General features: G+C 54.2%; 2 protein-coding genes across 10 annotated transcripts in view; both read right to left on the reverse strand.

Moving 5' to 3' along the window:
- Window positions 1–70: 70 nt before the first annotated feature.
- Window positions 71–24,157, reverse strand: BAIAP2L2 (BAR/IMD domain containing adaptor protein 2 like 2). Of its 3 annotated transcripts, none has more exons than XM_037006994.2 (14): window positions 24,024–24,157; window positions 22,751–22,826; window positions 22,002–22,088; window positions 21,503–21,564; window positions 13,235–13,306; window positions 12,906–13,022; window positions 12,026–12,172; window positions 4,930–5,082; window positions 4,506–4,644; window positions 4,162–4,378; window positions 1,905–2,045; window positions 1,354–1,561; window positions 712–755; window positions 72–524 (listed from the first exon to the last, which is right to left on the reverse strand). In XM_037006994.2, exons 1-14 carry the CDS (start codon window positions 24,072–24,074, stop codon window positions 449–451), a joined length of 1,590 nt encoding a protein of 529 aa, XP_036862889.2. In that variant the 5' UTR covers window positions 24,075–24,157; the 3' UTR covers window positions 72–448. The 3 variants fall into 3 exon arrangements, with proteins under 3 accessions (XP_073069968.1, XP_036862889.2, XP_036862890.2); XM_037006995.2 differs by having other exon boundaries at window positions 77–524; window positions 1,923–2,045; XM_073213867.1 differs by lacking the exon at window positions 1,905–2,045 and having other exon boundaries at window positions 71–524.
- Window positions 24,158–24,985: 828 nt separating this feature from the next.
- PLA2G6 (phospholipase A2 group VI) overlaps window positions 24,986–27,676 on the reverse strand; it is a 49,143-nt gene continuing 46,452 nt past the window's right edge. For 4 of the 7 annotated variants that reach the window (XM_037006970.2, XM_037006974.2, XM_037006971.2 and 1 more), the window contains 3 exons: window positions 26,537–26,704; window positions 25,967–26,040; window positions 24,986–25,767 (listed from right to left, as the gene is read on the reverse strand). In XM_037006970.2, coding sequence (XP_036862865.2) covers window positions 25,623–25,767; window positions 25,967–26,040; window positions 26,537–26,704 — 387 coding nt within the window. In that variant the 3' untranslated portion in view covers window positions 24,986–25,622. Of the gene's footprint in view, window positions 25,768–25,966; window positions 26,097–26,536; window positions 26,705–27,676 lie in introns of those variants that run through there. The other 3 variants (XM_037006973.2, XM_037006972.2, XR_005058181.2) reach the window with 3 other exon arrangements.

Here is a 27,676-nt window from a genome sequence, read left to right on the forward strand (position 1 = left end):
CATTCTTCATAGGTCTCCATCCCCAACCCCTGACCCTGTCCCCCAAATCAAACAGCACCAGTTCTACTGTGTGTCCACTTTATTTCTCATCTTTTACAAAAGTTAACCAGGGACGTGTTCAGCGTGGGGGGTGGAGAGGCTCCTCCCTGTTGGGGCAGAGGAGGAAGGAGGTTGGGGGGCATGAGCATGAGGTAGGCCCCCCAGGGAGAGTCCTGGGGCCCCTGGAGGGGAAGAAATGGTTCCAACCCTCAATTCTGTCTGCTTTGTTTTGAAGGCCCCAGACCCCAGGCCTTAGAGCTGCTTGGGATGGGGCTGCAGTTTGGGGTAGGGCAGCCACCCCCCGTCTCAGGGCCCCCACTGCTCGGATCCTCTGCTGCCACCAGCTTTGGGCAGCCCCTGGGCAGGTGCATGGTGGGGGCGACCTCAGACCCCTGACGGAGAAGGCACCTCAGCGGATGAGGGGCGCGGAGCGGTCGTTGGTGACGGTGGGGCGCAGCTTTACAGTGGCAAAGGGGTTCGTGCCTCTGTGGGGGGCGGTGAGGAAGGCTCAGGCCCCTGGGTGGCTGTGGGTCCAGGGGGGCGCCTGGGCTCCTGAGTCCATGTCACCCCGGCCCTATTACACACATCACCCCACCTCCCCCACCCTTGTCTGTCCCCACAGCCCTCCACTGAGCCCTGTCCCCTCTGACCCCTGCTGGCTTGAGGACTCACCGGGGGAAGAGCTCTGGGGGGTGCTGCTCCCAGGACATAAGTTTCTGCAGTGGGGGTGGAGGAAGGGCCAGGTTGGGGGCAGAGGGGCAAGCCAGCCCCTGCCTGGCTCTTCCCCATGCCAAGGGGCAGAATGGACCAGAGGCCCCTGCAGGGCCAAGCTTCTGGGAATTGAGGCCACAGCATTCTAAAGCCCAATATCCTGCAGGTGTCAGACTTGTGAAGCCTCCGGGCCAGGGTACCATCGTCCAGGGCTAACGACCGTGCCCAGGACAAAACAGGGTTGTCCCATGGGGAGATGCCCTCCCTGCCTCACATCCCTGCCCTGCCCTGGGCCAGCCCCAGCCCAGGCTCACACTCAGGACCCTGGTCTTGCCTTCCCTGGGAGGCAGGGAGGGCTGCCCTTTTCTAGTGGTCCCAGCAGGACACTTGGGGCTCCAGGCCCTAAGAGGGATGCTTCCTACCACCCCTCTGCCCCAGACCCAAAGCCCATCTGACCCCTCCCTGCAGATGGGCAAACTGGGCCGGGTGGAAGGGTCCCCCATCAGACAGCCACGGGCAGGGCAGCGAGGGTTACCTGGGCTCCAGTCCCCCTGCCTGCTGGGTGACCCCAGGGTTGAGGACAGGCAGGGGGAGGGAGCTCACCTTGACATCACCGGCCACTCCCGTGCTGCCCATGCTACTTCGGCGGCTGCCAGGCGAGGGTGTTGGAGCAGGGCTGGGGGTCCGGCTTGGGACCCGGCTTGGTGTTCGGGTGCGGGACTGGCCATCCCAGTACTCCAAGGGCCCCGTGGAATTGCCTGGTCGGTCCAAGAGGTCATCAAGGCTGTGGCTGCCCCGGAGTGGGTAGGACCTGAATCCAGAAAAAAGAAGGAAGGGAAGAGGTCAGGGGTCAGGTATTGCTGCACTGACCCCATCTTCTGGCTCCTGAGTGTCCTACAGCCTCCTCCCCTGCACATGGGAAAAAGGAGACTTGGCTTGAAGGCAATCCTGAGAGGAGGCAGAAGGATGGACACAATGACCTTCACGTGTAGCCTTCCTCTAGGGGCTGAACAGGCAGGGCTGCTAGGCAAGGGGACAGATGTAGGGCTGGGGGTGCAGCCTGGAACCTGGCTTGGGGTTCTCAGGACTGCAACTCACAGATGCCATGCCTGGTGGGTGGGGCCATGCCCACTGCAGTCCCCACCCCTGCTCACCTCTGACCACCCAGGTACCTGGAAGGTAGCTCATTCATGGGGCCCATGGAGCTCATGGAGGCCACTGGGGTCAAGGTCTTCCCGGAATTCATGGGCACCTCCTCCAAAGGCTTCACGTAGGCCTCGGGGAACCAGCCGCTCCTGCGGGGTGGAAACAGAGGTCCCCTAAGCAAAAGGCTGTGCTCAAATAACGCTTCTAAGTGAAGCAGACAATCATGGGCAGTGCTGGGTGCCAGGCCTCATGTGAAGGCTTTGCCAAGAGTAACTCATTTAATCCCTCGAACGAAGGCTTTGTTGACATTCCAGGCCACCTGTCCAGCCTCCTGTTGCACCAGGGGCTGGAGCACCTTGAGAGGAGGCGCTGGGAGCCCGAGATGGAAAGCAGTGTGTCTGAGGACATGTGGTGTCACCTCATTCCTGAGTCACTGAGCCTCCCCCACGGAGGGCTGGAGAGCCAGGCCCCATCCCTGCCCCCAGAGGCTCCTGGCCTGGCAGGAAGACAGACCTGAGAACCAGGGTGCGGGCAAAGGGGACAGGGCGGTTGCGGGGTGGGGGGACTACGGGCAACTGCAGGAGCCCGGAGGAAGCAGCACCGGAGCCCAGGGTGCCTGTCCACCGACCCAGTGCTCGTTCCTCCACTGCCCAGCCATTTCCCCCATCCCAGGCCCTCTAGTTCCAGGACCCCAAGCACCCTGACCTTGGGGTCTCTGCCTGGCTGCAGGCTCCCTACTGCACCTCCCCTGCAGTTGGGGTTGGGGGAGAGGCACTATGACGAAAGCTCCTCGGCCTTTTCAGGCCCGTTGGATTCCTGCAGAACACCCAGGAAAAGTCTGGGCGGGAAGCCACCCTAGATTCCCAAAGCCCAGTCAACCACGGTCTCACTTAAAGCTACTGGAAGCCATTTCAACCCAAACTGACAGAACAAAACCATTTCAGTATGTTTTCCATTTTCACCATAAAGTGCCTGTGGATAAAACCTGCCATCACTTTCCCTAACCTGTGAACCACAGGAAGAGTAATGATGTCCCAGGAACACGGTCTGAGAGCACCGGGCTAGGTGGTTTTATAATCGGGTTGCCGGAAAGTTCGCTACACACCTGCTGTGGAGGCTTTCAGGGCAGCTGAAAAGATGTGGGTCTGCAAAGCAGGGGTTTCCACAGTTCGTGTTCTTAGTCATCTCACCACCCACCGACGCATCCCTCCATTCCTGATCTAGGTAGTCACCTGCCGTCCACCCGTCTATCCACGCATCATCCCATTCATGATCCACGTGGGCCACCACCCATGGGCCACTGGTTCGCTAATGCACCCATCAGCACTCGCCCACCTGCCTGCCCCTCCATCAGCCCACCCAGATACCTCTCCAATCACCCAGCAGTCTATGCGTGCACCTCACATCAGTCCCTGCTGCCTGCTCCCAACCACTCAGTCCAGCCCATCTACTGTCGGCTCACAGAAACACGCATCCGCCTGCCCACGCAACCACTCCTCCATCCCTCCACCCGTGTGCTATCGCTAACGCACACGGCCACCGTGTGTGCACCTGCTGGCTCCTCTGTCTATGCATCTCAATTCATGCCCCTTTTCTTGTCATCATTCATTCCTTTTCCCCTGCAACATGAGTGGGAGTGGGCATCGCATAGTCTCCTGCCCATAAAGTCCTGCTGGGGGCACTGATTGGCTCCAGCAAGCTCCCACCTTCCCTTCTCCTCTGGCAGAAGGAGTGATCCCTGAATGCTCCTTGTTCTGGTGGCCAAGCCCTGCTCTCCTCTAGGCTGGCAGTGACCGCAAGGCACGCACGTTCCAGCCTCCTCCTTCCACTCACGGTGGGAAACACAACTTGCTTCGGTTCTTTAGGGAATTGCAGCTTGCGGGTCTGCAAGGAGGTGAGCCACCCTGCACGGCCTCTGTGCCTGACCTTGGGGGGGCCCAATTCCAGGTACACCAGAGCTCCGTGGACTCTGAGGGTACAGAGGGGAAGCTGCCTGCTCCCTCAGTGTCAAGCGCACAGTCCTGCTCAAGCAACAGGTTTCTGCAATGTTCCCCACTTGTAAGGAAACCTTCCCATTTCCCCATCCACTGCTACCACCCTGAGCTTGGCGAGGAAGCTCTTCCTACCCGGATGGAACTGGAGGCAGTGGGGGAGGGGAGAGTTGTCCCGGGCCTCAGGGCGAGGCGGGAAGTCCCAGTGGGAGCTGGAGCCCAGCCTCCGGGGCGCTCCTTGCCCCCCACCCTGCGCCCCGAGGCTCCCACTCACGTGGATGAGCCCTCCAGCTTGCCGTAGAGCCAGCCATTCTGGGCCTTTGGCACTAGCACCTCCACCACGTCTCCGGCCGCGAAGCGCAGCAGCGTGTGGTTGGCGCCCTCCGAGTGGGAGACGAGGGCGCGGACTCGCCTGGTGCTGCCGCCGCCGTCCGAGCGCTCGCCGAAGGAGCTGGAGCGCGAGCGCGGGCCGCTGCTGGTGCCCAGCGAGGCTGCGGGGGGCGCGGCGGCACGTGGGCGGGGAGGCCTCCCCGAGTCTGCTCCCGCCCCCCGCTGCAGCTCCTCTCCCGGTCCGGGCCCCCAGCGTGTCCCGGGCCCGCCCCTGCGCCCGGCACTCACAGGCGGACGGCGTCCGGGGCAGGGGCCGGCGCTCTGGCTCCAGCTGGGGCGCGGACCTCGCCTCGGGGCTCTCGGGGCCGTACGAGCCGGAGCCGTGCCGGCTGCGGGGGGCGCCGAACTCTCCCAGAGGCCTCTGGGGCTGGGGGGTAGACGGCCGGGGCGGTGGGGCGGGAGGGGCGGCGCCCTAGTCCAGCCCCCACCCCCAGTCCCGGACGCCCGTGTGCGGGTTCCGGGGCCTGCGGCCCAGCCACCTCGCGGGCGCCGAGACCGCGCGGGCACGGAAGGGCCGGCCCAGGGGCGCTGCGTAGACGGGGGCCCTGGGCGGGAGGAGGCTCCAGGCGGGGGGCCCCAGGCTCCAGGGAGCAGCGGCGGGTGCCGGGGGCGGCGGGGGCGCGAACGGCGGCAGGGGCGGCCAGGGCCTCACCATGTCCAAGCGGGTGGGCGTCAGGCGGCCCGAGGGGTAGGGCAGCCCCAGCACGGGGCCCAGCAGGCCCGGTGAGGGCGCGCGCGACGGGCTGCGGCTGGCCTCCGCCTGCTCCTTCCACAGCAGCACGCGGTTCTGCAGCGTCCCCCGGGCCTGGCGGGATGGAGACACAGGGGTCAGTCAGCCAGACCTGAGCTCCCCCCGTCCAGAATCCTGTGGACCCAAAAGTGGCACCCTGGACTTGGGAACTTGAGCCCTGCGAGCTGAGGATGACCGGGATTTTCCCGCTGGAAGCAGACAAAATCACCATGTCATTTTGTGTTTCCCCACAGCCCAACCCTACCCGTCTTTTGTCAAAGGCAGAATGTATTCTGGAACAATCTGGAAAAATAGACTCTTTTACCTCATGGCGTTTCCTAAACAGATAAAGTGAAGCTAACACAGGAAATCATAAGCAACAGAGTGGCAAATTTCAGTTGATAGCATGTATGCTCCTGGATCCAGCCATACCTGAAACCCTTTAACTTCCCAGTAACTAAAGTAATAAATACCTTTCCTGTTTAAGCCAGTTTGAGTAAGGCACCTTACAGATAGTTTTTCTGGCCCATCCCTCTAATCCACATGAGCTTCCTTTTTCCAGTGTCTCCAATACATGAGTATCGAACTCAGCTTGAATCCTTTCAAGGACAAAGAACGGCGACTGACCACATAGTCCGTAACAACTTTAAATGTTAGACCTGCTGTATATATTAATCATGGTTTTAATTTTCTGTATCTTATGATGCTTTGACATCCTGGGGCCTTGCTAATCCTTCCCAAGGCTGCCCTTCCCAAGGCTAGATGATTTTTTTCTGGATAGTAAACAACTTGGGTATGAGTATACCTTTCTCATGCAAACCCATCAATGGAAAACCCATATCCCCAACCACCTCCTTTACCCACTTATACACCAAGCCAGTATTTCCCCTGCCTAAATCACTCCAGAGCAGGGTACCAGACAACTACAGGCAACCCCTATAGCCCAGAGCTCACTGAAATTATTCAAACCCTTCCATCCTAAGCTTGCTTGACCCTGCCTACCCTGCTTTGCCCATTGCTTCCCGCAGGAACCATAATAAAGGATCTGCACTGCGCTTTACCGTCATTCGTTCTGCCTCTTGACCAACCCCCGGTGCTTTCCCACATGGCCTTGCACGGCATGGTATGAACCTCTCTTGAGAACTGTGATATATAATAAAACTTCTTTCAATGGCATTGATCTCGTGCTGCCACTCAAGTGCCTGTATCAATTAAATTCCAGCTTTAATCACAACACTAGTTACAGAGGTCTCTCCCTTTTCTATTCAAACATCCCTGCCACCAAGGCTAGCTCAAGACTGTCACTTTAGGAATAATAAAACCTTTGTTGAGCACTTACCTGTGCCAGGCCCAGTGATAAAGACTTTACCTGCATTATCTGATTTGATTCTCACAACAGCCCTGGGAGGGGGGTGCAATTATTATCACCATTTTATAGAAGATGCTGAGGGTCAGAGTAGATATTGGCTGGGTCAGGGTCTGGCGTTCAGTAAGCCGTGGAGCGGCCTCTACTAGTCCAGCCTGAGGAGGCTGCCTGTGACTGCAGCTCTTGGTAATTTCTCCCTTTAGTCTGTCCCCACTGTGGAAAACCTCATAGTGACCTCAGGGAGCAAAACAGGCTCAGAGCCTCACATCACAGGAGCAAGTAGTTCGGGAGGCCCCAAGGAGGGCACCCGCTCCGTGGCCTTGCACAGTTAGCCAAAGAGCACAAAGAGAAAACCCCAGAGGTCTTTTTTTCAGAAGTAGTGAGCAAAGTGAGACCACTGAGGTCCACCAGCTGGTGAATGGATGAATAAAGGAGGTTTATTCAGATAATGGAATATTATTTAGCCTTAAAAAGGAATGAAACACAGCTACAATATAGATGACCCTTAAAAACATGATGCTCAGTGAAAGAAGCCAATCACATATATAATTTCACTTATATGAAATGTGCAGGGGGCAAACCTATAGAGACAGAAAATAGACTGGTGATTTCCCAGGGCTGGTGGGGATGAGAGGATGGGGCAATGACCACTAAGGAGTACTGAGGCTTTTAGGGGTAATGACAATGTTCTAAGGTTGATTGTGGTGATGGATGCACAACTCTGAAAACCATTGCGTTGTACACTTTAAGTCGGTGGATGGCACAGTGTGTGAGTTGTATCTCAGGTAAGCTGTTTGAAAGAAGAACAAGCAGTCGTTCCCTAGAGGCTCACCTGGGAGAGAGGAGGGGCAGGAGAAGGCAGAGAGCGGGGCGGGGGCTGGTTGTGGCAGTGACAGCAGGAGGATGTCAGTGGGAGGTGAGATCACCCTGGCCCAAGCCGTGCCTCCCTCCCCTGGGGGACGGGCTCCACACCAGAGGGCCCTGGGTTCAGGGACAGAGACTCAGGGAGGATCCTGGCAGACATAAGGACCCTGAGGTTGGGACACAGGAGTCCGCTGCAGGCTGTTGGGTGCAGCTGACTGTGAGCAGACAGGCCTTGTGAATAATAGCTTTTGTTCTCATCTTTGGAGGGGAGGCAGTAGTGCCAGGAGATCCGAGCTGCACTGGGCTCCACAACCTTGTGAAGCAGCAGTTATTTCCCTCCTTTAACAGATAAGAAAATGAGGCTCAGAGAAATGAAATCACTTGCTAGGATTTGCAGCCAGAGGGCAGTGGCTAGGAAACTGAACAAGAATACAAAGAAATGGAAATAGAGACTAAATAGGAATGCAAAGAAATAGAAAGTAATGGGAAGAGCAATGAGGCCGGGAAGGAGGCAGAGGAGGCCTGATTGGGGCATCAGGAGAGGCTGGGGGGCTAGGGGGGTGGGTGGGGGGCAGGGACCCACTCCCTCTCAGAGAAGAAATAGAGCCTCCTGACATGTCGTCAGGCTAAAAAATATTTGTTAAATACGTGAATGAATAAACACTGACATTGGAATAACACAGGGACAAAGTCATCAATTTATGAGGGAATGGTGGAGGAACGGTGTCCCAGAGCCCTCCTTCTGCAGATCCCATAACCCCAGCTCTGGAGGGTCATCAGTGAGGCCCAGCCAGGCAGGCAGGCACATCCACATGCCAGGAAGGCTTTGCCTGTGAGGCTTTGGCCCCTGTTGGACCTCTGCAGAAGAGTACAGGATCGAACTTTGACCACGGCGGGGCGGGCAGGGCCTGGGGACCGGTACCTGAGAGGCCAGGCAAGGACTAGGGCTCTGGGCACAGGCGGTGCAGCCCACAGAGACAGCTGGGGGGTAGAACAGTGGCGAGTGGCTCTCCAGCCAACACAGTCTGCCCTAGTGTGATATAATGAGTTATAAGAAATACATATTGGAGAAATACCATTTGATTCAGTAATTCCACTCCTAGGAATTTAGTGAAGAAAACAAAATCCCTGATTCAAAAAGACATATGCACCCCTATGTTTATTGCCAAACTATCTGCAATAGCCAAGATATATGGAAGCAACCTAAATGTCCATCAATAGATGAATGGATAAAGCAGATGTGGTACATACACACTATGGAATATTATTCAGCCATAAAAAGAAAAAAAATCCTGCCATTTGCAACAACATGGACGGGACTAGAGGGTATTATGCCCAGTGAAATGAGACAGGCAGAGAAAGACAAATATCATATGATTCCACTTATTTGTGGAATATAAAAACAAAGCAAAGCAGAAGGAACGAAACAACAGTAGACTCACGGACACTGAGAAATGACCAGTGGTTACCAAGGGGGAGAGTTGGGGGGAGAGGGATACAGGGGCACAATAATTCGCAATCACAATATAAGTTGGGGAATATCATGGGGAATGCTGAACCCTTGTGATGTACATTTGAAACCAACATAAGATTGTATATTAACGATACTTTAAAGAAAAAAAATGCATATTTGGTCTTCAGATGACCGAATATGTATTTCCCAGGTATGTTTGGTCTCATCCACAGCTCCTGAAAACACTGCAGAGCCTTAGAGGTGGAATGGGCGTCTTGCCATGTTAATGAGAGGCTTTTGGGCCCCACCCAAGGGCAGGGGCTGGAGGTTAAATCAGCCAATGGCCAATGACTTGGTCAATCATGACTATGCAGTGAAGCCCTCACAAAAAGCCCTGAGAAGAGCTATGGCTCTCTGGGGTCCTGCTTCTCTGACGGAGCGCTTCCATGTTGGGGAACCAGAACGCCTCCATGTGCCACCGAGTAGGCCCCAAGCTCCACAAGGGTAGAAGCCCCTTTGTCTGGGACCTTGCCCTGTGTAGTTCTTCATCTGGCTGTTGACTTGTACCCTTTATTAGACTGGTAAATGTAAGTTTTTCCTGAGTTCTGTGAGCTGCTCTAGCAAAGTAATCAAACCTCAGGGGAGGTCGTGGGAACCTCTGGTCTGTAGCCAGTAGGTCAGAAGTACAGGTAGCTGCCTGGGACTGGGACTGGTGCCTGGAGTGGGGGGTGGAGTGCAGTCTTGTAGGACAGGGCCCTAACCTGGGAATCTGGTGCTGTCTCCGAGCAGATATTGTCAGAATTGAGTTGAGTTCTTGGATACCCTACTGGTGGTCAAGAATTGCTTGGTGTTGTGTGTGGGAAGGCTCCCCTCCCACACACACGCATTGGCACTGGGTCCAGAAACCCAAAAGGAGTTATACTGTTGTGTAGAAAAGAAAACACAACTAGTGTGTTCAGCTTGGAGAACATAGCACAGGTCCTCCCCTCAACCAGGCACCCTTGTGCAGTATACAACCTGCAAAACCTTCCCTGGCAGCCCTATGTGCAGTGGTTCTCCACGTGAGTAAGCTAAATTAACCCTTATCCCTGATTAGACTGAGCAAGGGCTGATGGGCAAGAAGACCTGGGACAGAGGGGAGTCCCACTAGGGTAGAGATCGCTCCACTTCCACTCCCCTGTCCCCCAACATTTGCCAGCACCACTGCCTGAGCCCTTGTAGCTGAACCCAACCCAGAGTGGGAACAAGACCACGAGGAGGCAAAGGAAAGAAATAAGGCACCTAAGAGGACCCAGTGCTCAGGGAGGAGAAACCAGCCGCCCTTCCAAGTGGCTGAGATAAAGGGGTGACAAGCTTAACAAGAACTTGATAAGAGGACTTGCTACATAACAAAGACCTTCTTACCCAGACAAAGCACAGCTTTAAGGGTTAAAACTGGACAGATGAATTAAAAGAGAGAACAGTCCTGTTGAGAACAGACTGAAAGGCCTGACAGGTCAAGGCAGAGAAATATCTCAAAATGTGGAGCAAGAATGAATGAAGTAGACATGACGAGGGAGGTGGTCATCGATGTGGAGGCCCCAGTGACTGGCCTTCCAGGGGGCGAACAAGGGATGTTGATGGAGACATAATAATTAAAGAAGAGGAAACAGCTCCTCTGACCTGAAGAAAGAGATAGCAGCAGACAGAAGGGGCACCACCAGCAGCAGCCCTTCATCTAGGTCCTGAGTCCCAAGGGCATGACGAAAAGCTCCACCACCACAGAGATAGAGCCAGTTACTTAAAAGGGAAAGGAGACAGACTGGCGCCCCGCCTTAACATCTGCCACTCACAGCACTAGAAAGCAGGTGAGTGCCATCTTGGACCGCGAGAGAAAAAGCTGCAGCTCTGGAGTCTGTCAACCAGTCCACGTGCCACTCACCAGCCGGGATAAAAGCAACACACTTGCAGATGTGCTGGGACTCAGTGAGTCGCAGAAAATTCTCAGGACAGTTCTCTAGCCACACCAGTTAATCAAAACGGAAACCTCAAGACAGTGGGAGATGGACAGGAGTGGGGAGCAGTGTATCTGATCATGTGTGCGGGGGAAATACCAGCAGATGATGGCGGGGCATGGGACGCTGGTAGTAAATGTGATCTAAGTGAAGATTCTTGTACTAAGAGAGTCTGAAATGACTGGTGAGCATCTGGAACTAAGAGTCCTGAAGTCTCTTGATAAAACCAAGAGCTGGGGGTCAGGGGGGCTGAGGCAGGAGTAAAATCTTTCCCAAGGCCTCATCCTAGAGCCTCAGGGAGGGCAGAAAGAACCTCCCCAAGGCCTCATCCGATGGGAGGAGGGAAGCAAGGACCAAGTAGTGTCAGGGGGGTGTCAGTATTTTTTGGAAAAGATAATAGACAAATATATGTGATTATGAGGGTCACAAAGTGAGGTCAACATGAGTAGAGATGAAAAGAAAACAGTAGAATTTCTAAATTGATTAAGAGGAAAAGGGAATGTGTAGAAACTCAACCAAACTGACAAGAACAATAATGGGAGAAAAAGAGGAAATGATAAAGTAAATACAGTTAACTCAAGTCATCCAGAAAGAATAAAACAGGCATATTGGCTGTGGGGTTAGATGGGCATGTTCTGAATTAGTGTATTAGACATAGACTGTCAAAGTGGTCAAAAGTAAAAACTAAGCTCTGTTTGCAACAGAAAACACTTAAAGAAATAAGAGAAAGTAGGAAGGGCAATATTAATTTCAGAGAAAGTGAAATTAAAATCATCAGGCTGAATTATGACAGACATTAAGTACACAAATGGCAATAGTTACAGAGAAGGTATAATAGTCAAAAACTCAACAGCACTGAACAACCTGCAGCTAAATACAGAAAGCAAAATCCTTTAGAATTCCAATGAGAATGAAAGAATCTTATTGGTCTCACAGATAGAACATAGCAAGGGCATAGAGGATTTAAATAATATGGTAAAATTAACAGACAATAATTGAATAAGCTTATGAATTAGTTAATTTGTGAATGGTGAGTATATGCAAGCGGGAATGAAAAAATAAATTGTTCATACATGAATGAATAAATGCATGAATTAGGGAATAAATACAAGAATAAGCAAAATCATGAATGAATAAATGAGTAAGTATCTCATGATACAAATAAACACAGAAACTATAAGCAAAGAAGTGATGGGGAGAGTAAATAAATAAAACAAATATCTACAGAGAGGAAGGAAAGGAGGGCAAAGGGCAGAAGGGAGGGAAAACCCTGTGTGCCGCCGGTCACAGGGGCACAGCCCCTAGAAGGGCTCTACCAACTGTCCCCCAGCCTCAGCTCACCCGGCCAAAAAACTGCAGGAAGGTGTTGGAAAGCAGAAGATGCTTCTCAGCCAGGAAACGATACCGCCGTTTCTCTTCCAGTTCAGCCGCCCGCTGACTCTCAGACACGAAGGCCTGCATCTGTGCGTGCAGCCGGTTCACGCTTTCCTGGGCAGCAAAGGAATTCTGGCTGGAGGCAGGGGGTGGGTGATCATCCCACCCACCACAAGATCCAGCTGTCCAAAGCCTCCCTATCCTTCCTGAGCCAGCCACCTCCTCCTGGAGGCCCCCCGGGGCTTGGCCTCTCCCAGGCATCCTCATCCTCATGGACCTGGGCTCTGCGTGCCCCTTGGCTCAGGCACTTCTCATAGGCCAGGCTAGTGTCTGAGCCATCCTTCTGTCCCCAGCACCCAGCCTGGAGCTGAGCACAGAGGTGGGGCCTAGGGAGGTTGGTTTAATCAAAGTGTGAATTAGTTGGCTAATAACCCCCTACTTTGGAAGGAATATTCTGAAGAAGAGAGAAATGAGCTATTAAAGGAGCCAGAAGAGGAGACAGAGGCCAGGGATGCGGCCCTGAGTTAGGAGGATGGCAGGCCTGAGCCAGGGGGCAGGATACCCTGCAGGCAGGAGGGTGGGGAAGGATGGTGGACCTGCCAGGGTATTACACCTTTGCTACATGACCGGGAGCAGCAGACTGATGGCCTCAGGGTTTCTCAGTTAAGTAAAAGGTGGGGAAGCCTGAGATGCCCACCCTAGCAGGGGCTGACTGGCCTCTCCAGCTGTGCTATCCACAGAGGGTGGACAAGCCGCACTCCTGTAATTGTGCTGGGCCTGGGTGGGGGAGCTCAGGAGGATGTCCAGGGGCGCTCCCAGAACCTGGGTCCTGCCCCAACCCTTGCACCTTCATCTCCCGTGCATTCTTGTCCCTTTTGCGCTCCATGCGCCACAGTTCAGACATGCACTTCTCCAGGTTGGCGGCTCGGTGGCGGTACTCCATCTCATAGTGCTGGCGGCTGTCCTTGGGTGGGGTGGAGAGAGGAGGGAGGCCCCGTGTCAAAGAGCTCACGACCCTCAGCCTCTGGGTCAGCTCCAGACAGGGGTCTGGGGGCTCAGCTGCGAGTGTGCATGAGCTGGGGCCAGTCAATGCCCAGGGCAGGTCTCAGTGTGGCCGTCTGTCATATGGGGAGAGGCACTCCTGCTGGGGACCTGAGGTGGGGCGGCCAGACTCACTTTGATGAACTGCATGTCCAGCTTGGTGTTCTTCTCCATGTGCTGCAGCAGGTCTCCATGGAACGTCTGCACCTGTGTGGGACGCAGGGCAGGGGTCACCAGAGTGGTCCTATCATTCCGAGGCCCCAGCATCCTTGCACTGCCCACTCCAATACATCGTTCACTAAGTTCTTCACACATGAGGCACCTGCCCAGTCATAACAGAAATGGGCATAATACGAGAACCTGGTTGGAGGGAGGATTAAGCAATTAAACATGCAAAATATTTAGTGCAGTTTCTGCTTCAAAACACACCCTCAAAAAATATATCAATGTCCTCTTAGTCTGTGTTTTGATTATGCTTTTACCTTCACCTGGAATTTCCAGTCTTCAAAAACCGGCTTCCCTGGCCCTCTGCTGGCAGGCCTTCCTGGCCTCCCCAGCCAGAATCCATCACTCCCTCATTTTGTTTCTGGAATATGTACACATTTGTTCATTCATTGCCCATCCCTCCAGCCTTAGGAGAGAATTTCTGGCCTGGCTCCTAGTCACAGGCCCTCTGTAGGAGCAGACAGCTGCTTCAGGCATGCGCCAAGTCTGGCCCATCTTTGTGCTCCTGATACCATGGGCAGGGCCTGGCCCAGTAAAAGCGCTCAGAACTGTTGAGACCTTAGCTGGGGGTGGCAGGGTCCCATGACAGGTGAAAAGGAGCAGCTGACCACCTAGGCGACCAGGGGCTGGCATGCTGAGACGATGCAGGAGAAAGTGGGACTGTCACCAAGGTGGTCATGGGAGGGGACGCGACTTGCCCCCAGCTGCGACCCCTGGGAGGCTGGGAGTTCGGTCTCCAGGGAGGCCTGGGTGCAGGAGCTCTTTTAAAATGTTCTTAAAATGCAGCCTAGCTGGCTCTTGCTGTCAGCACAGCAGTCGAGTTGGGGGCTTTTCCCTTCTCCTAATTGTGTTCACCCTACCCCACTCCTCTTGTCTAGGAAACATCACTTATGAACAAGCCACGTTCCATGTCATATGTTATCACTCCTGCTTCCAGTTGCGTGTGAACTGAGTCAGGATACAGACCCAGGGCGCTCCCATCAGGTGGGGCCAGGGCACCACTGGGTTAATGGACTGTCTTCATCAAGCTTCCGAAGAAATGGGTCTATTAAGAGGTTGATATTGAAGGGAACTTGAGCTCTTGCTGTGGGGGAACCAGAGGACAGTCAGTAGAGGCTAATTAGCAGGTGGCTTCTGAAACAAGGAAGTCACCAACCCCAGGGCTGCCTGAGGACTTCCCAGCAGGTGAGAACAGAGACTTGCTGTCCCCTCTCCTGGGCACAGGCTTCATTAGCAGGTCCTGTCAGCTCCTCAGTGCAGAAGCCGAGCACAGACCTGCTGCTGAGAACATGCACTCTAGGTTTATGTATCGAGTTATCCCAGTAACTCCCAAGTAATTCTTCTGTCATCTATACAAGGAACACCCACCCCATCTGGCCTCGACAGCATTGTCTCTGTGGGCTGACCCCAACTCCTCTCCTCCCATTTGCTCTTGAATCCCCTCCAATCAAGCTATGCCCCATGGTGCAGACAAGAATGGTTTTGCCGAAATCACGGAAACCCCACGTTTGCTAAGTTAATTTTCAGGACTCATCCAATGGGTGGCACCGTTGTCACTGGATGTGGTTGACTATTCCCTCCTCCTCAAACACATCCCTCCGTCGGCTCTAGGCTCACCACCCTCACCTGGTTTTCCTTGCATCCTCTGGCCACCTCTTCTCTGAACTTTGCTGATGCCCTCTTCTCTCCTGATCCCCTAAGGTTGGGTTGCGCCAGGGCTCAGGCCTAGGGCCTCTTTCCTTCTCTATCTACACCCACTCCCTCAGGGAGTTCGTGCTGTCCATATGCTCACAACTCCCAGACATACAGCCCAGCCCAGACTGCAACCCCAAACTTCAGTCTCATACATACAACCGATGATCCCACATTCTGATTAGTTCTTTAATCAAGCATCTCAAACTTAGCATGGCTAAAACTGATCTCTCCCCTCTACCCGAACAAACTGCTCCACAGTCGAGTTTTCCCATCTCAGCTAATGGCAACTCCACCTTTGCAGTTGCTCAGGCTAAAACCTTGAGGCTTTAGCCTTTCCTCTTTCTTTGGCAACTGACGTCGAACCATCAGAAAAGCTTATTGTTTCTACATTCAATCTGATCTCTTCTCACATCACCACCACTGCTGCCGCCCTTTCCCAGGCCATTATCTACCCTCCCCTCGATTATTACGACAGCCGCCGAACTGGTCTTCCTGCTTCTGTTTTTGCGTCCTGCTGCTGGTATTATATTCTTAGTGCAGGAGCCAGAGTGGTCCTACTACAATATAAGTCAAACAGTAACGATTGGAGAGTGAAATTTAACCTAACCTCAAAAAATATCAAATATCTAGGAATATATGGATCAAAAGATGTGCAAGACCGCTATACTGAAAATGGCAAAACATTGCTATGAGAAAGAAATAAATGGAGAGATATACCATGTTCCTGGAGCAGAAGACTCAATATTGTTAAGATGACTGTTGACGTACAGAGTAATGCAATCCTTATCAAAATTCTAATAGGGTTTTTTAAAGAAGGTGGCAAGCTGATTCTGTAATTTATATGGAGATGCAATGGATCTTGAATGTGTGACAATTTTGAAAAAGAACAAAATTCTCAGACTCCTTGATTTTAAGACTTACTATGAAGTTATAATAATTCACACAGTATGGTATTGGTGTAAGGATAGACATATGAACCGAACAGGGTAAAGAGTTCAGGAATAGACCCACACTTACATGACAAATTGACTTTTGACCAATATACCAAGTTAATTCAATAGGGAGAGAAAAGTCTTTTTAAAATGGTGCTGGAAGAACTGAATATCTGTATAGGGGAAAATGAACCCTGACTTTATCTCACATTATACATTAAAATCATTTTGAGGCAAATCATAGAAATAAAGGTAAAGCCCAGAACACAGGGCTTCTATAAGGAAATTTAGGAGGATATTTTTGCCCTGGGGGTGGGTAGGCAAAGATTTCTTGGATAGGACACAAGCACAAACCATTTAAAAAAGTTCCCAAATGAGTAGAGGCAGAGCCCACAGGTGTTCTTTTGGCTTTTTTTGGTTAGTGGTATAGCATTAATGCCATGAATTGTAAGGAGTTTACTGAGTTCAAACAGATTCTGTCTCCTTTTTTTGTAAAATGAAAAAATTAAAATAATAAAGTAGCCAAATTGGGTTTCATAAGAATTTTTTCTGCTCATGAAAGACACTACTAATAAAATGAACAGACAATTTACAGATTAAGAAAAAATACATATATGACATACACATATCTGACACCATATATCTGACAAAAGACTCATACTTTGACTGTACAAAGACTATGTGTAAATCATTAATAAGTATAACCTTATAACAGCTAAAACAAAAAGGCTGACAACATCAAACATTAGCAAGGATGTAGAGTAATAGCGATTTTTCATATACTGCTAGTGGGAAAACAGACTAGTACAAGAACCTTGGAGAACTTTTTGGTGATTTCTAATAAAGCTAAATAGATGCCAACCCTATGACCATAAATTCTACTCCTAGATATGTATCCAAGAGAAATGAAAAGATACCTACACAAAGACTTGCACAAGAATATTCACAGAAGCCATATTCATAATAATCCAAAACTGGAAACAACCCAAATGAACATTGATACAAAAAGAGACGAACAGATTGTGGTATATTCATTTGATGGGATACTGAGCAATCAAACAGAACAAAGCGACAATACATGCAACAGCGTGAATCAGTCTTACGGGCTTTATACTGAATGAAAGAATCAGGACCCAGAGGAATACATACTGTTCAATGAAATTCAAAAACAGGTAAACTGAATCTCTATGATAGAAATCGGAAAGTGGTTGCCAAAAAGGAGGAAAAGTTTTTAAATGAAAAGAAACAAAAAGGTATTTGTGGGGGTGGGGCGATGAAAATGTTCTAAAATTAGGTAGTGGGAATGGTTTCAAAAGTCTGTGAATATATTAAAACTTCTTAATTGCACATGTTAAAGAGGTGAATTTTAAGTTGATATAGATATATAATATATATATCATATATATTATATATATCATGGATATTAAACCTATATCTAGACATTAAATGATAATATCTAGAAGTGGGAAAAAAAGAAACGAGGGAAAAGGTAAAAATACCTTAGAGGAAGAAACAAATAGTGAAGATAGGCTATGAAGATCTAACATATAGACAATAGGTATACATGAAGAAGAAATATAAAAAAAGAAAAAAAATTCTAAAAACTATACTTCAAGACAACTTTCCTGAAATCATAACAGAAATATTTGAAACTACATACTGAAAGGGTATACCAACCACATAACTAAGGATATTGACTCAGATCAACAGTAAAACATATCTAGAAAAATTGCTGGACTTAAGAAAAAATCTTCTGGGCATCTAGGCCAAAAATGTAAGTGATTTATAATGAAAAAAAAATAGATAATCAGTCTTTTCAACAGCAACATTCAACATTTTATCTCAGAAGGTGAATATATTTAAGATCCCCAGAGAAAGAGAGAGAGAAAGAAAGAAAATGTGAGCCAAGGATTTTATATCCAGTAAAACTGACTTTCAAGTATAAAAAGAACAGAGTATTATCACCATGCCAGACTCAGAACATGGTTCACACGAGCACTTCCCTTAGGGCCTATTACAGCATAAAACTTCCGACGACCAAAATGACCAGCGAGAATTGGTGGTGAACATTCAATAGGCAGTTATGTGTAGAATGAAGATTCATGAAGGCTGAGTGTGCAGGGGGTGGGGATGCCAAGGTGTGTAACGGCTCTATGTTCTGGGAATGCAGACATGGCACAACTATTTCAGAAATGGAGGGAGGATGGGAAAAGCAAATGCAAAACACATTTTAACTGTTTATGGAAATTATGTCTATGGTGGTAGAATTGATACTGTTATCTAGAGACTGTTGTAAAAAGCAAAGGAGTAAGTGAGGGATATTCTAGTTCTTTTATTCTCTGTATCCTTGAGAATCAGGATTCTCGATGCGAAGCAAAGGAGATACTGGTGTCATACAGAAGAGGTTAAGCGAAGCAAGACAGCAAGGAAGACGTCGAAACCGGTGGGGTCGCGCCGGAAAGGCTCAGGGGCCGGGCCGAGGGGGCCTCTCTCTACTGGCTGAAGGGGGGACATTGTCAATTTCAGTAAAGACAATAATTACAGAAACATCAACGATGCTTCAATCTATGATACTGATGAGACAAAAAAATACTACAGTAACGGTTCTAGTAAAAAATTTAATGTAACCTTCAGAGCATGACAGGGAGCAAATTCAGGACATTCAAGGCTGGTAAGTAAAGGGAGTGAATAAGCCTTTCCCCCGCCTTTCCCATGGAGAACATGCCACTGGGCAACAAACAGTAGATAAGGAAAAGAGCTTCTGTGTAGAGACATTCCAGTTAGTACGTGAAAGAACATCAGAATAGCAGCATTTCCTTAACTTCCAATGTACCAATGGAGCTGGAGGCATTGGGCCTCGGCCGCTGTGAATATCCCAGTACACACAGCAGGCAGGACTGCCTGCTGGTGGCCGAACCCAGCGCTCCCTCGAGTCTTGCCAACAGGGTGGGACCTGAGTCTGATCCAGAGGCCAAAGGACCCAGCTGAACTGCGCCAGGAATGTGCCGTCAGCAGCTTCCAGACTGCGGGGAGACCAAACAGCCAAAAGGCCTGAGGGCCTTCAGCAAACTAAGGGAAGAAGGCATGGAGGTGGGCCGGGAGATTGAGAGGCTACTACACGTTTTTTCTTTTTTTAAAAAAAGAGCCAACCAAACTCCTGTGTCTGGGATGGGCACGTGGGTGACCAGTTTCAAAGGACAAGGAGGAAGTGTCCAATCAGGGGTCACCTTTAGAGGGAGGGAGGGGCTGTGGTACTGATGGCAGCACAGGGAGGGGCATTTTGCAGGGTGTGGGCTGGCACAGTTCTTGACCTGGGGGGTTGTTTCAAAGGTGGTTTGCCTTATAATGATTCAGTCAGCTCTAATTTGTTCAGTGAGGTCTTCTGTATCCACATTTAGCTGTGCTCATTGCTTTACTCAGCACACTCAGAGGAACGGCCGGAGTCCCAGCAAGGCCACACGCCGGCCCTGTCAACGGCCGATCATCAACTCCACTCACCCTTCTGCCCCCATCCAGTCTCGCCTCTCAAGGCTTTCTGAGTGCTGCTCCCTCTGCCCGGAATGCTCTTCCTGAAGATGTCTCCCTGGCTAACTCCCTCACCCTCCTCAGGTCTTTTCTCAACGTCACCTTTTAATGCGTGCTGATTCCCTTAAGAACCTGTTAAAAATTTCATCCTTCCAACAGCTCCCATCCCCCTGCCATATTCCATTTTTCCCTAGAGCATATTTTGACTCTAGCCTATCACATATATAGTCACTTATCTGTCTGGGATTTTGTCAGTTTCCCCTCCTGGAGAGGAAAGGGATTTTTGTCTGCTGTGTCTCCAGTGCCTACAGGAAAGGGATTTTTGTCTGCTGTGTCTCCAGTGCCTACAACAGTGCCTGGCACATGGCAGTAAATAGTTGATGAATGAATGAGCCCAGGGGTAAGGCAGCCTCTGGCCTGTTCAGCCCCACACGGTTCTGGCTGCAGGCCCTCCCAGTTGTCACACCCAAGATACCGGTGCCCAGAGAGAGGAGCTCTCCTTACAGAGGCTGCCTGCCCAGACCAGGTGTGCCACAAGTGACATGGAGAGCCATCAAACACAGGCGAGGAATGATAGGAAGTCAGAGGCTCTATAACTCGCCGCCAAACCCCAGGAGGCAGCTCCCACTCACTGCTGCATCTCAAAGTGTCCAAGAGATAGCCCGGGGGCCACAGTTTCATCATGGATACATATTTTCTGCTGGCAAAACTGTTTCGCATTTCAACATAGTACCCAAACTGGTAAGTATTTGTGCTGCCCACCAACAACACCCTGAATTTCAGGGCTTCCCCCACATGCATTTGAGAACCATGTATTGTCACAACCAGTGACATTTCCCACTGAGCTTGCCAGGGCCCCTCCCGGCCAGGCCCCACCCACTCTCCACGCTGCCCCACGTCATGCTCACGCACAGGCTCAGCCGCGGCACCCTCACGGGGAGCCCTGGCTTCCCCTCTCCATCTGGCCAAGCCCCATCCCTTTCCAAAGTTTACCCTTTCCTTCCACAGTCCCTGAAGCCTGGTTCAGTGCCAGGCCCCAGCCCAGCCCTGGCAGAGCACCCCGTCTTGGCAGGGATGGAGACAAGGGGGTGAATTCTACTTCTAATCATCATAGCTAAGTTCTGGTGAGGGCTTTGGTGCCAGGGTAAACGGTTTCTTCTTATTAATTCACTGAATCCTCACAAGACTCTTATGAGGCAGTTAGATCGTCTCCATTTCAAAGACAGATACACTGAGGCCCAGAGAGGTCCAGTAGCCTGTTCCAGGTCATAAGTCAGTCCCTGGGGGAGCTGGGCTTTGAACCCGGGTGCTCTGGCTGCAGAACTCGCTCTCTTAACCACCGTGTGCTAAGAAGGGGTGGAAGCATCTGCAGGCATCCAGAGGGAGGAGGGATGAAACCTGCCCAAGGGTCAGGGGAGTCTGCATGTGCTGGACAGGCTGGTGGGATGTGGGGGGTGGGAAGGGTCTGGGCCGTGAGAACAGTGTGACAGCAGCCCAGCCCTGGGAACGCCAGGCTGTGTCTGCAGAGGGCAGCTCTTCAGGGTGGCTGGACTGTGACTGGGGGGCACCACAGGGCCTGCAATCCCTCCCTGAGGGGACTTCTGTGGGCGGCAGGGGCATGGATGGGTTTTTCCTGTGGGTGTGACCAGCAGACCACTGGCTGCTCTGTGGGCAGGAGGGAGTGGCAGAGGCCTGGGCCACAGGCACCTGGGTGATAGGCCTTCATCTTCCTCGCTCCTCTCGCTGGGATCTGGGGTGAGTGACTCAATCTCTGGGACTCGTTTCCTCCTCTGTGAAATGGAGACAGGAATGGCACCTGCCTCCCTGGGTTGCTGGCAGCTTGAATGGGACACGGTAGGGAAATGTGCCCAGCAGAGCCTGGCCCTGGGAGGGGTCTGCTGTCGTGTCACTAAGGGCCCAGGACGTCCTCCCTGAGAGAGGATATGGGAGGTCGGGCCCTTGTCTTCCTTGGAACGTAGCCCAGTCTCCCGAGTAACCTCTCCAGGCCATGGGGCCTGATACTCACCACCACCTCCAGGTCAGAGTTCAGGTGTCGCTGGGTGTCTGACATCTGCACCAAGATCTCACCTGGAGGCAGGGAGAGCAGAGGCTTCAGTGGAGGCGGCCTGTGGAAGCTGCCAGGGACGGCCCAAGCTGGATTCTGGGATCAAAGTCCAGGGGGTTCCCATATGGCTCTGGGCGCTTGTCCCTGCCCTGGAACAGCCTTGCAGGGAGTGGTGGGGAGGGGCTTGGGCTCCAGAACAGAGGACCGGGCCCTGGGCTGCCAGGCCCATATCTGGAGGTGGTGGGGATGACACTTTTGGGAAGGGAAAGGCATGAAGGGAGACCACCCGGGAGCCAGGGATGGTAGGCAAGGCCAGCCGTGGGCGAGGGGAGGCACCAGGGAGACAGGCATGGGGGCCTGGGTAGCCGGAGACCTGGAGGGAGGCAGGGCCATCAGTAGGGGCCCCAGGCCCAAGAAGAGGTGGGAGTGGGGTGGGCCTAGGGCAGAAGGGGAGCCTCACCCAGGATCTGTGAGGTGGAACTCCGCAGGGCCTGCTCCCCAATCTTCTGGATGGCCTTGAAGTATACCTCAGCTGCCTCAGACAGGGCTGCACGGGGAGAAAGGCTGGGTCCGGCCCTGGCCCCCCTCCATCTGCACCCGCCCTCTGGGGGCCCCCACTTTGTTAGGAGAGAGTGTGGCAGGGAACTGTGGGATCTGGCGTAGGGACGTGTGGGGGGGGGGCGGGTGCTCCAGGTGGTGTGTGTTATGTGGCATTGGCCAGAGGAGAAAGGGACACAGAACAGAGGACAGGGCCTAGGACAGCTGCGCCCAGCACAGGGCCTGGTGCTGAGCAGGACCTCGGCATATGTCATGGGCTGGGGTGCAGGCATCTGTGTGTGTCCACGGGAGGGCGTGGGCAGGGCTGTAGGTGTGTGGGTGGGGGGCCAGTCAGGTGTGGACTAACAGCGGTATGTAAGGCTGGGGGTGCTGAGAGGCCTGGGGCAGCAGTGGGTTCCCTGACAGCACCAAGGTAACAGGGACATGTGTGCGGTTGCAGGCCTGCCCTGGAGGAAGCGGGCCCAGAGGTGTGGGTGTGAGGGTCTCTGGCCACAGGGCTGAAGGTGAGGGTGGAGGGTAGGAGTGTGCACAGGTGAGGGGGTGTATGTAGGGGAGTGTCTGATGGGGGTGCAGAGATACGGGTGGGCACAGGTGTCTGCACGGAGGGGCCGGGCGGGCGGGGTGCTGGGGTGCCCCACAGCAGGCACTTACCGTGGAAGGCCCGGAGGTAGTTGTGCCCCAAGCACACCAGGTTCTCCAGGGCGGGGTTGAACTGCCCCATGATGCTCTGGAGCCGGAGACAGAGTGAGGGGGAGTGGAGATTGGGAGGAGAAGAAGGAATGGCGGGCGGAGGCAAGTCACCAGGCTCAGGGGCAGGGCACCCGCAGCCCCGGTGAGAAGCCTCAGCCTAGGGGACCCACCTAGACACCTGGACTCACCCCGAATCCTGGCTGCTGGCTGCAGAGGCCCCAGAGCCCATCCCTGGGGGCCCTCTTCCAGGCCTGGGTCCCCTTGGCCAGCTCCCACTCACACACCCGCCCCGGGGGGCCTGCTCCCAAGACAGGGTACCTGGAAGGCTTCCTCCCCACTCTGGGTTGATGCCTACGGTTGGTCACAGCACCCAGCCGCATGGGGCTCAACCCTGCCCGGAATCCAGGCCTCACGGGGCTGGACACATGGGCTGCCAACACCTCAGGGGCTAGGACAGATTTTGCCCTCCTCAAAGAAGAACCCCTTGGGAACAAGGCTGTGGCGGGGTCCCTGGCCTCCCTGGGCCATGGCCAGGGGAAAGCGCCCTGGGTGGTGGAGGCAGCCCTGGACCTGGACTTAGACTTGAGTCTTGGTTTGAATCCCAGCAGCCCCTCTTCATCCTCAGTGACTTTGAATAAGCTGTTTAACCTCTCTGGCCTCAGTTTTTCCATCTATCAAGTGGCGTGATTATTTTCTACCTCACAGGTGGGGTGTCCTGAGGCTTACATGTGAAAGGGTCCTGCACACAGGAGATACCCAATAGGTGCAGCAGCCCCCATGGAGTGAAGTAGGAAGTCTGAGTCAGAAACGAGAGACGGAGCCACAGAGACAGGGAAACAGACAGACACACAGAGACCCAGGGATGAAGAGACAGAAACTCCCCACTCGTGGGCCAGGTGGCTGTGTGGGACCCCTGCGCCCAGCGATAGCCACCCGGGGCCTTGTCCTGCCGCACCCGGAGTGTAGGAGTTGGGGCTGGGGCTGAGTGCCGCCTGGGCAGGCCTGTCACTGGGGGACTGTGAACAAATTCCCACCCTGGGAGCCTCAGGTTGGGGCTGGGATGGCCGATGCCCCGGGATCCCCAGCCCCATGCCCACAGCCCAGACCAGCCTGCCTCCCAGCCTTTTGTTCCAGAACATGCTGCAGCCATGCTCTCTGTCTTCCAGGGCTGGGCCGACCTTCGAGCCGTGGCCGGGGCCGCTCGGGCCTGGGCCTGGTCTATGCCTGCACTCACCTTGTAGATGGCTATGGTGGACCTGTAGAACTGGTCCATCTCGGGGGCCATGGAGCAGGCTGCACCCAGTTGCTGAGCAGGGGACTGCTGGTGCTGGCGGGGCCGGTGATTGGTACCCTCCCGTGCCTGCTGCCCAGGGGGAGTGAAAGAAGCCGCACAGTGGGACCCAGAGATGGAGCGCCGGCCAAGGAGGTGGTGGCTTAATTATTCACCAGCCAGGGATGTCAGAATGTGATCTGGGGCGTAACCGGACCCTGTGGGGAAGGCATCCTGTGACGCAGGCAGGTTCCTGTGACCTGTCCTTCAATTATTCACCCCTCTGGTGGGCACCCATGGAGGGGCTACTCTCCTAGGTCAACTCCTCCTCGAGGATGAGCTTTCCCCAGGCCTCCTGACCTGGCGCTGGGTCCCCCCACCTCCTGCCTGCCTACACCGGGCACTGCCCACCCTACTAGACTGGAGCTGCTCAGTGCCCTCCCCTGGGGCCCTCTCTGACAGACCCAGCCCCTGGAGGTGGGACACACCCATGGGCCATCACTGTTCCCGGGCCTCTTCTCTACCCTGAGCCCCTCAGACCCGCACAGGGAGGGCCGGGGCTCCCGTATGCGTGGCTGCCTGCCCAGCTCCTCTGCATGCTGCACAAACCCTGGAGTCACGCAGACCTGGCGGCAGTCCTTGGCCCTGTTCACTCACTGCGAGACTGCCCATGCCCTCCACCTTCTCTGGGTCTCATCCCCTTCCCCTTGCAAATGGGGCCCTCCTTTGTCCTCCACTATGGGGCAGGTAGGCCTAGCTGCCGCCTCTGAACACCCTCACAGGCCTGATTTGGGGAGGCCTAGAGAAGAGGTGTCCCCAGGTCAGGGAGCCCAGGAAATTATTGTCTATCGAGTGGGCACAGGAAGCTGACAGTCAAGGCTGAAGGTCATGGCTAGGGGGGCTGGAGTGAGTGCACACACCACCAGTGAACTGGAATCCGTTTATTTCACAGTTTGCAGCAGCCCCTGGGGGCCCTCCCATGCACAGCCAACTTCCTGTCTGGAAGAATAATGTGAGGTCCCAGCAGTGACCTTTGAGAGATGAGGAGATTGCACCGGGTGGGGTGGCTCTGAGGGGTGCAGGTGGCTGGGTGTGTGTTGAGGGGCAAAGTCAAATGGGGCACCCCATTCCTGGAGCCTGGGTTTCCCTTACTGTGGGGTGGGTGACAGCTGGTTTCTCTAGCTCCAGCCCTAAAGATGAGGACAGAGGGCAGAAGGGGTCACTGCCCCCCCCCCAGGGTACCTGGAATTGCTGATCCTCTGGGACACACCAGGCAATCTAGTGTTTGAGCTGACCGGGCGAGGGCCCGAGAGTCAGTTATCCTTAGCAGCTGGGAAAGGGCCCAAGTGAGGCTCTAGGCTTTCTAACCCCAGAATGACAGAGTGACACAAGGCAAGGGAAGAGGGGAGAGAGGCCTCCAGGACCAGCCTCCTGCCCTGAGGCCCAGTCTGCACGGGTGCCTAGGCCATGCTCTGCCCATCGGAGTAGTGGCTGGGCCGCGCCTGGCCTCCCCAGCTGGGACTGGGTGGGTGGGGTGACTGGGGCAGCTGGGGCCTGGTGGCCTCATGGCGAGAGCAACAGCTGGATGAGCTTCTGGAACTGCTCCCGGTGCTCATAGATGTAGACCTCAGTCTCCCAGAGGGCGCCGACCAGCACCGTGTCGCTGACCTCATCCAGCATGATGTCCACCCCCAGCTGGGGGTTCAGTCTGTTTGGGGTGAGGAGAAGGGGTCACTCCAGGACACTTGGCCTGGGTTGTGGATAGGAGTTAGGACTGGGGTGGGCACAGAGCAGCCCTGTGGGGAAAGAGAATGTCCACACCAAGAACTGGGGTGGGCAAGGTCGCCGGGTCGGCAAGGCCAGGGCTTGGGGCTAGGGCCCAGGGTTGCGGCGGGCCGAGCGCTCACCTGAAGTACTGGATGCCGACCATCTCACACCAGGCCCGGGCCCGGTCCACTGCGCGCCCATCCGGGTCTGTGCACTGGTGAGCAGCAGCCTCTGTGAGAATCCAGCACATGCCACACCCACAGCCCCTGCCTGGGGGTCCCCATGGTCTAGCCTGGCTCAGCCACCCACCAGCAGAGTGGCTGGGCAAGCCCCCCTCCCTGGGCTGCGGTGACTGTCCCAGCTGTGTAATTAGAGGGGCACAGTGGGGGGCTTCCAGGTGGCTCAGCAGCACCGGGGTGTGTGATACAGGCAGGGGCAGCGTGCACGGGCCTCCGCGTCCCCACCCCTTGCAGCATTTGTCCAATACTCTGGGCCTCCACATGGGTGTCTGGAGGAAGGGATTTAAGCTGGAAGACGCTTGGAAACCCCAGTGTAGGTGGTCACTGAGGGTCCCTCCAACACCGAGACGCTAAGCCAGACGCCCTCCCCTGAACTGGCTGCCGAAGCTCAGCACTGCCTCCCTGACACCCACGGGAGGAGGATGAAGGCCTCATCGGGGGAAGAGTGTCTGGGGAGGGGCCCCTACTCACACAGTCCACCACCATCTTGCCCAGTTCCTTGGCCCCAAACACTGTCTTGGCCAGTTCCCAGGGGTTACTGGGGCGGAAGACATCCACACAGGTCACGGGCACCTGCGGGGACTTCCCCGTCCCCAGAGAGACGACAATGGAGAGTTTCTTCACCTTGTTGCCCTGACCCTGTTGGGGACAGAACAGGGGTGGTTGGGGAAGCCCTTCCCCAGGGGCACCCAGAGAGGAGAGGCCCACAGCTGGGGCGCTGGGGAGTGTGAGGAGGGCGTCGGTCCTTCTACAGCCCGAACTCTCTCCTTTCTCCGGAACAAGCTGTGCAGCCAATGTGCTGGGCCCCCTCGACGAGTCACCCCCACCCCGATATCCGGAGTCCTCAGCTCCCCACAGCAGGGAGGTCTGAGCACGCTTGCCTCTGTCTTTGAGCCCCTCCTGCTCCAGGACGCCCGTCCTGTCCCGTCTGGCCCCTAGAGGGCGCTCGCCTCTCTGACAGCCGAGCCCCTGCTGCTCCACCGGGAGCTGCATCCAGGGCTTCTTGGCCACCAGGGTCGTAACCACAGCAGGAAAGGATAGGGCACATGGGGTCGGGCACTGTCCTGAACATTTTACATAGAAGAGCACAGGGAAGCCCCATGACAGACCCCCAGAGGCACTGTCGGTACCCTGATGTGAAGCACAGGCACAGCCAGGCCCCGGCCCCAGAGGGCATCTCCGGGACCCAAGCTCCCCCCACTACGCCACGCTGCCTCTCCTAGCGGACGCAGGCTTCGCCCGCCTCTGCACTGAGCTCCTTGGCCGAGGCCCACTCCTCCTCTGGATCACTGAGTCTACACTGCCTCAGCCCCAAAGGCCTCAGAATGGGGCTCTTTCTGAGCTCCCAGGCCTCCCGGCAGAAACGATCCTCCTCCCGGGGCCCGCAGAGGCCTTTATCACAGCACCTGAAACACTTGGAGGGGTGTGCCCTTGTTCACGGACTGTATCCCTTAGGTGTGAGCTCCTCAAGGTCAGGCGTGTGACCCCGGGCTGGGCAGAGTGGCTCGGACTGGGGTGGGCATGTACTGGTGCCCACGCTGCCCTCCCCACCACCAGCACGTGCTGTTAATTGAGCATAACTCTTGACCACTGAATCCAGACTGGGCCTCA

The sequence above is a fragment of the Manis javanica genome, chromosome 10, assembly GCF_040802235.1.
Source record: "Manis javanica isolate MJ-LG chromosome 10, MJ_LKY, whole genome shotgun sequence".
Classification (NCBI taxonomy): Eukaryota; Metazoa; Chordata; class Mammalia; order Pholidota; family Manidae; genus Manis; species Manis javanica.

Excerpts from the sequence above, each read along its gene's own strand:
- BAIAP2L2 (XM_037006994.2), bottom strand. The coding sequence starts at position 24,074 with ATGGCCCCCGAGATGGACCAGTTCTACAGGTCCACCATAGCCATCTAC. Across the intron at positions 21,565-22,001 it reads TTCCACCTCACAGATCCTGG|GTGAGATCTTGGTGCAGATG; the intron begins GTGAGGCTCCCC and ends CCCTGCCTCCAG. Across the intron at positions 525-711 it reads CCCCCAGAGCTCTTCCCCCG|AGGCACGAACCCCTTTGCCA; the intron begins GTGAGTCCTCAA and ends CGCCCCCCACAG.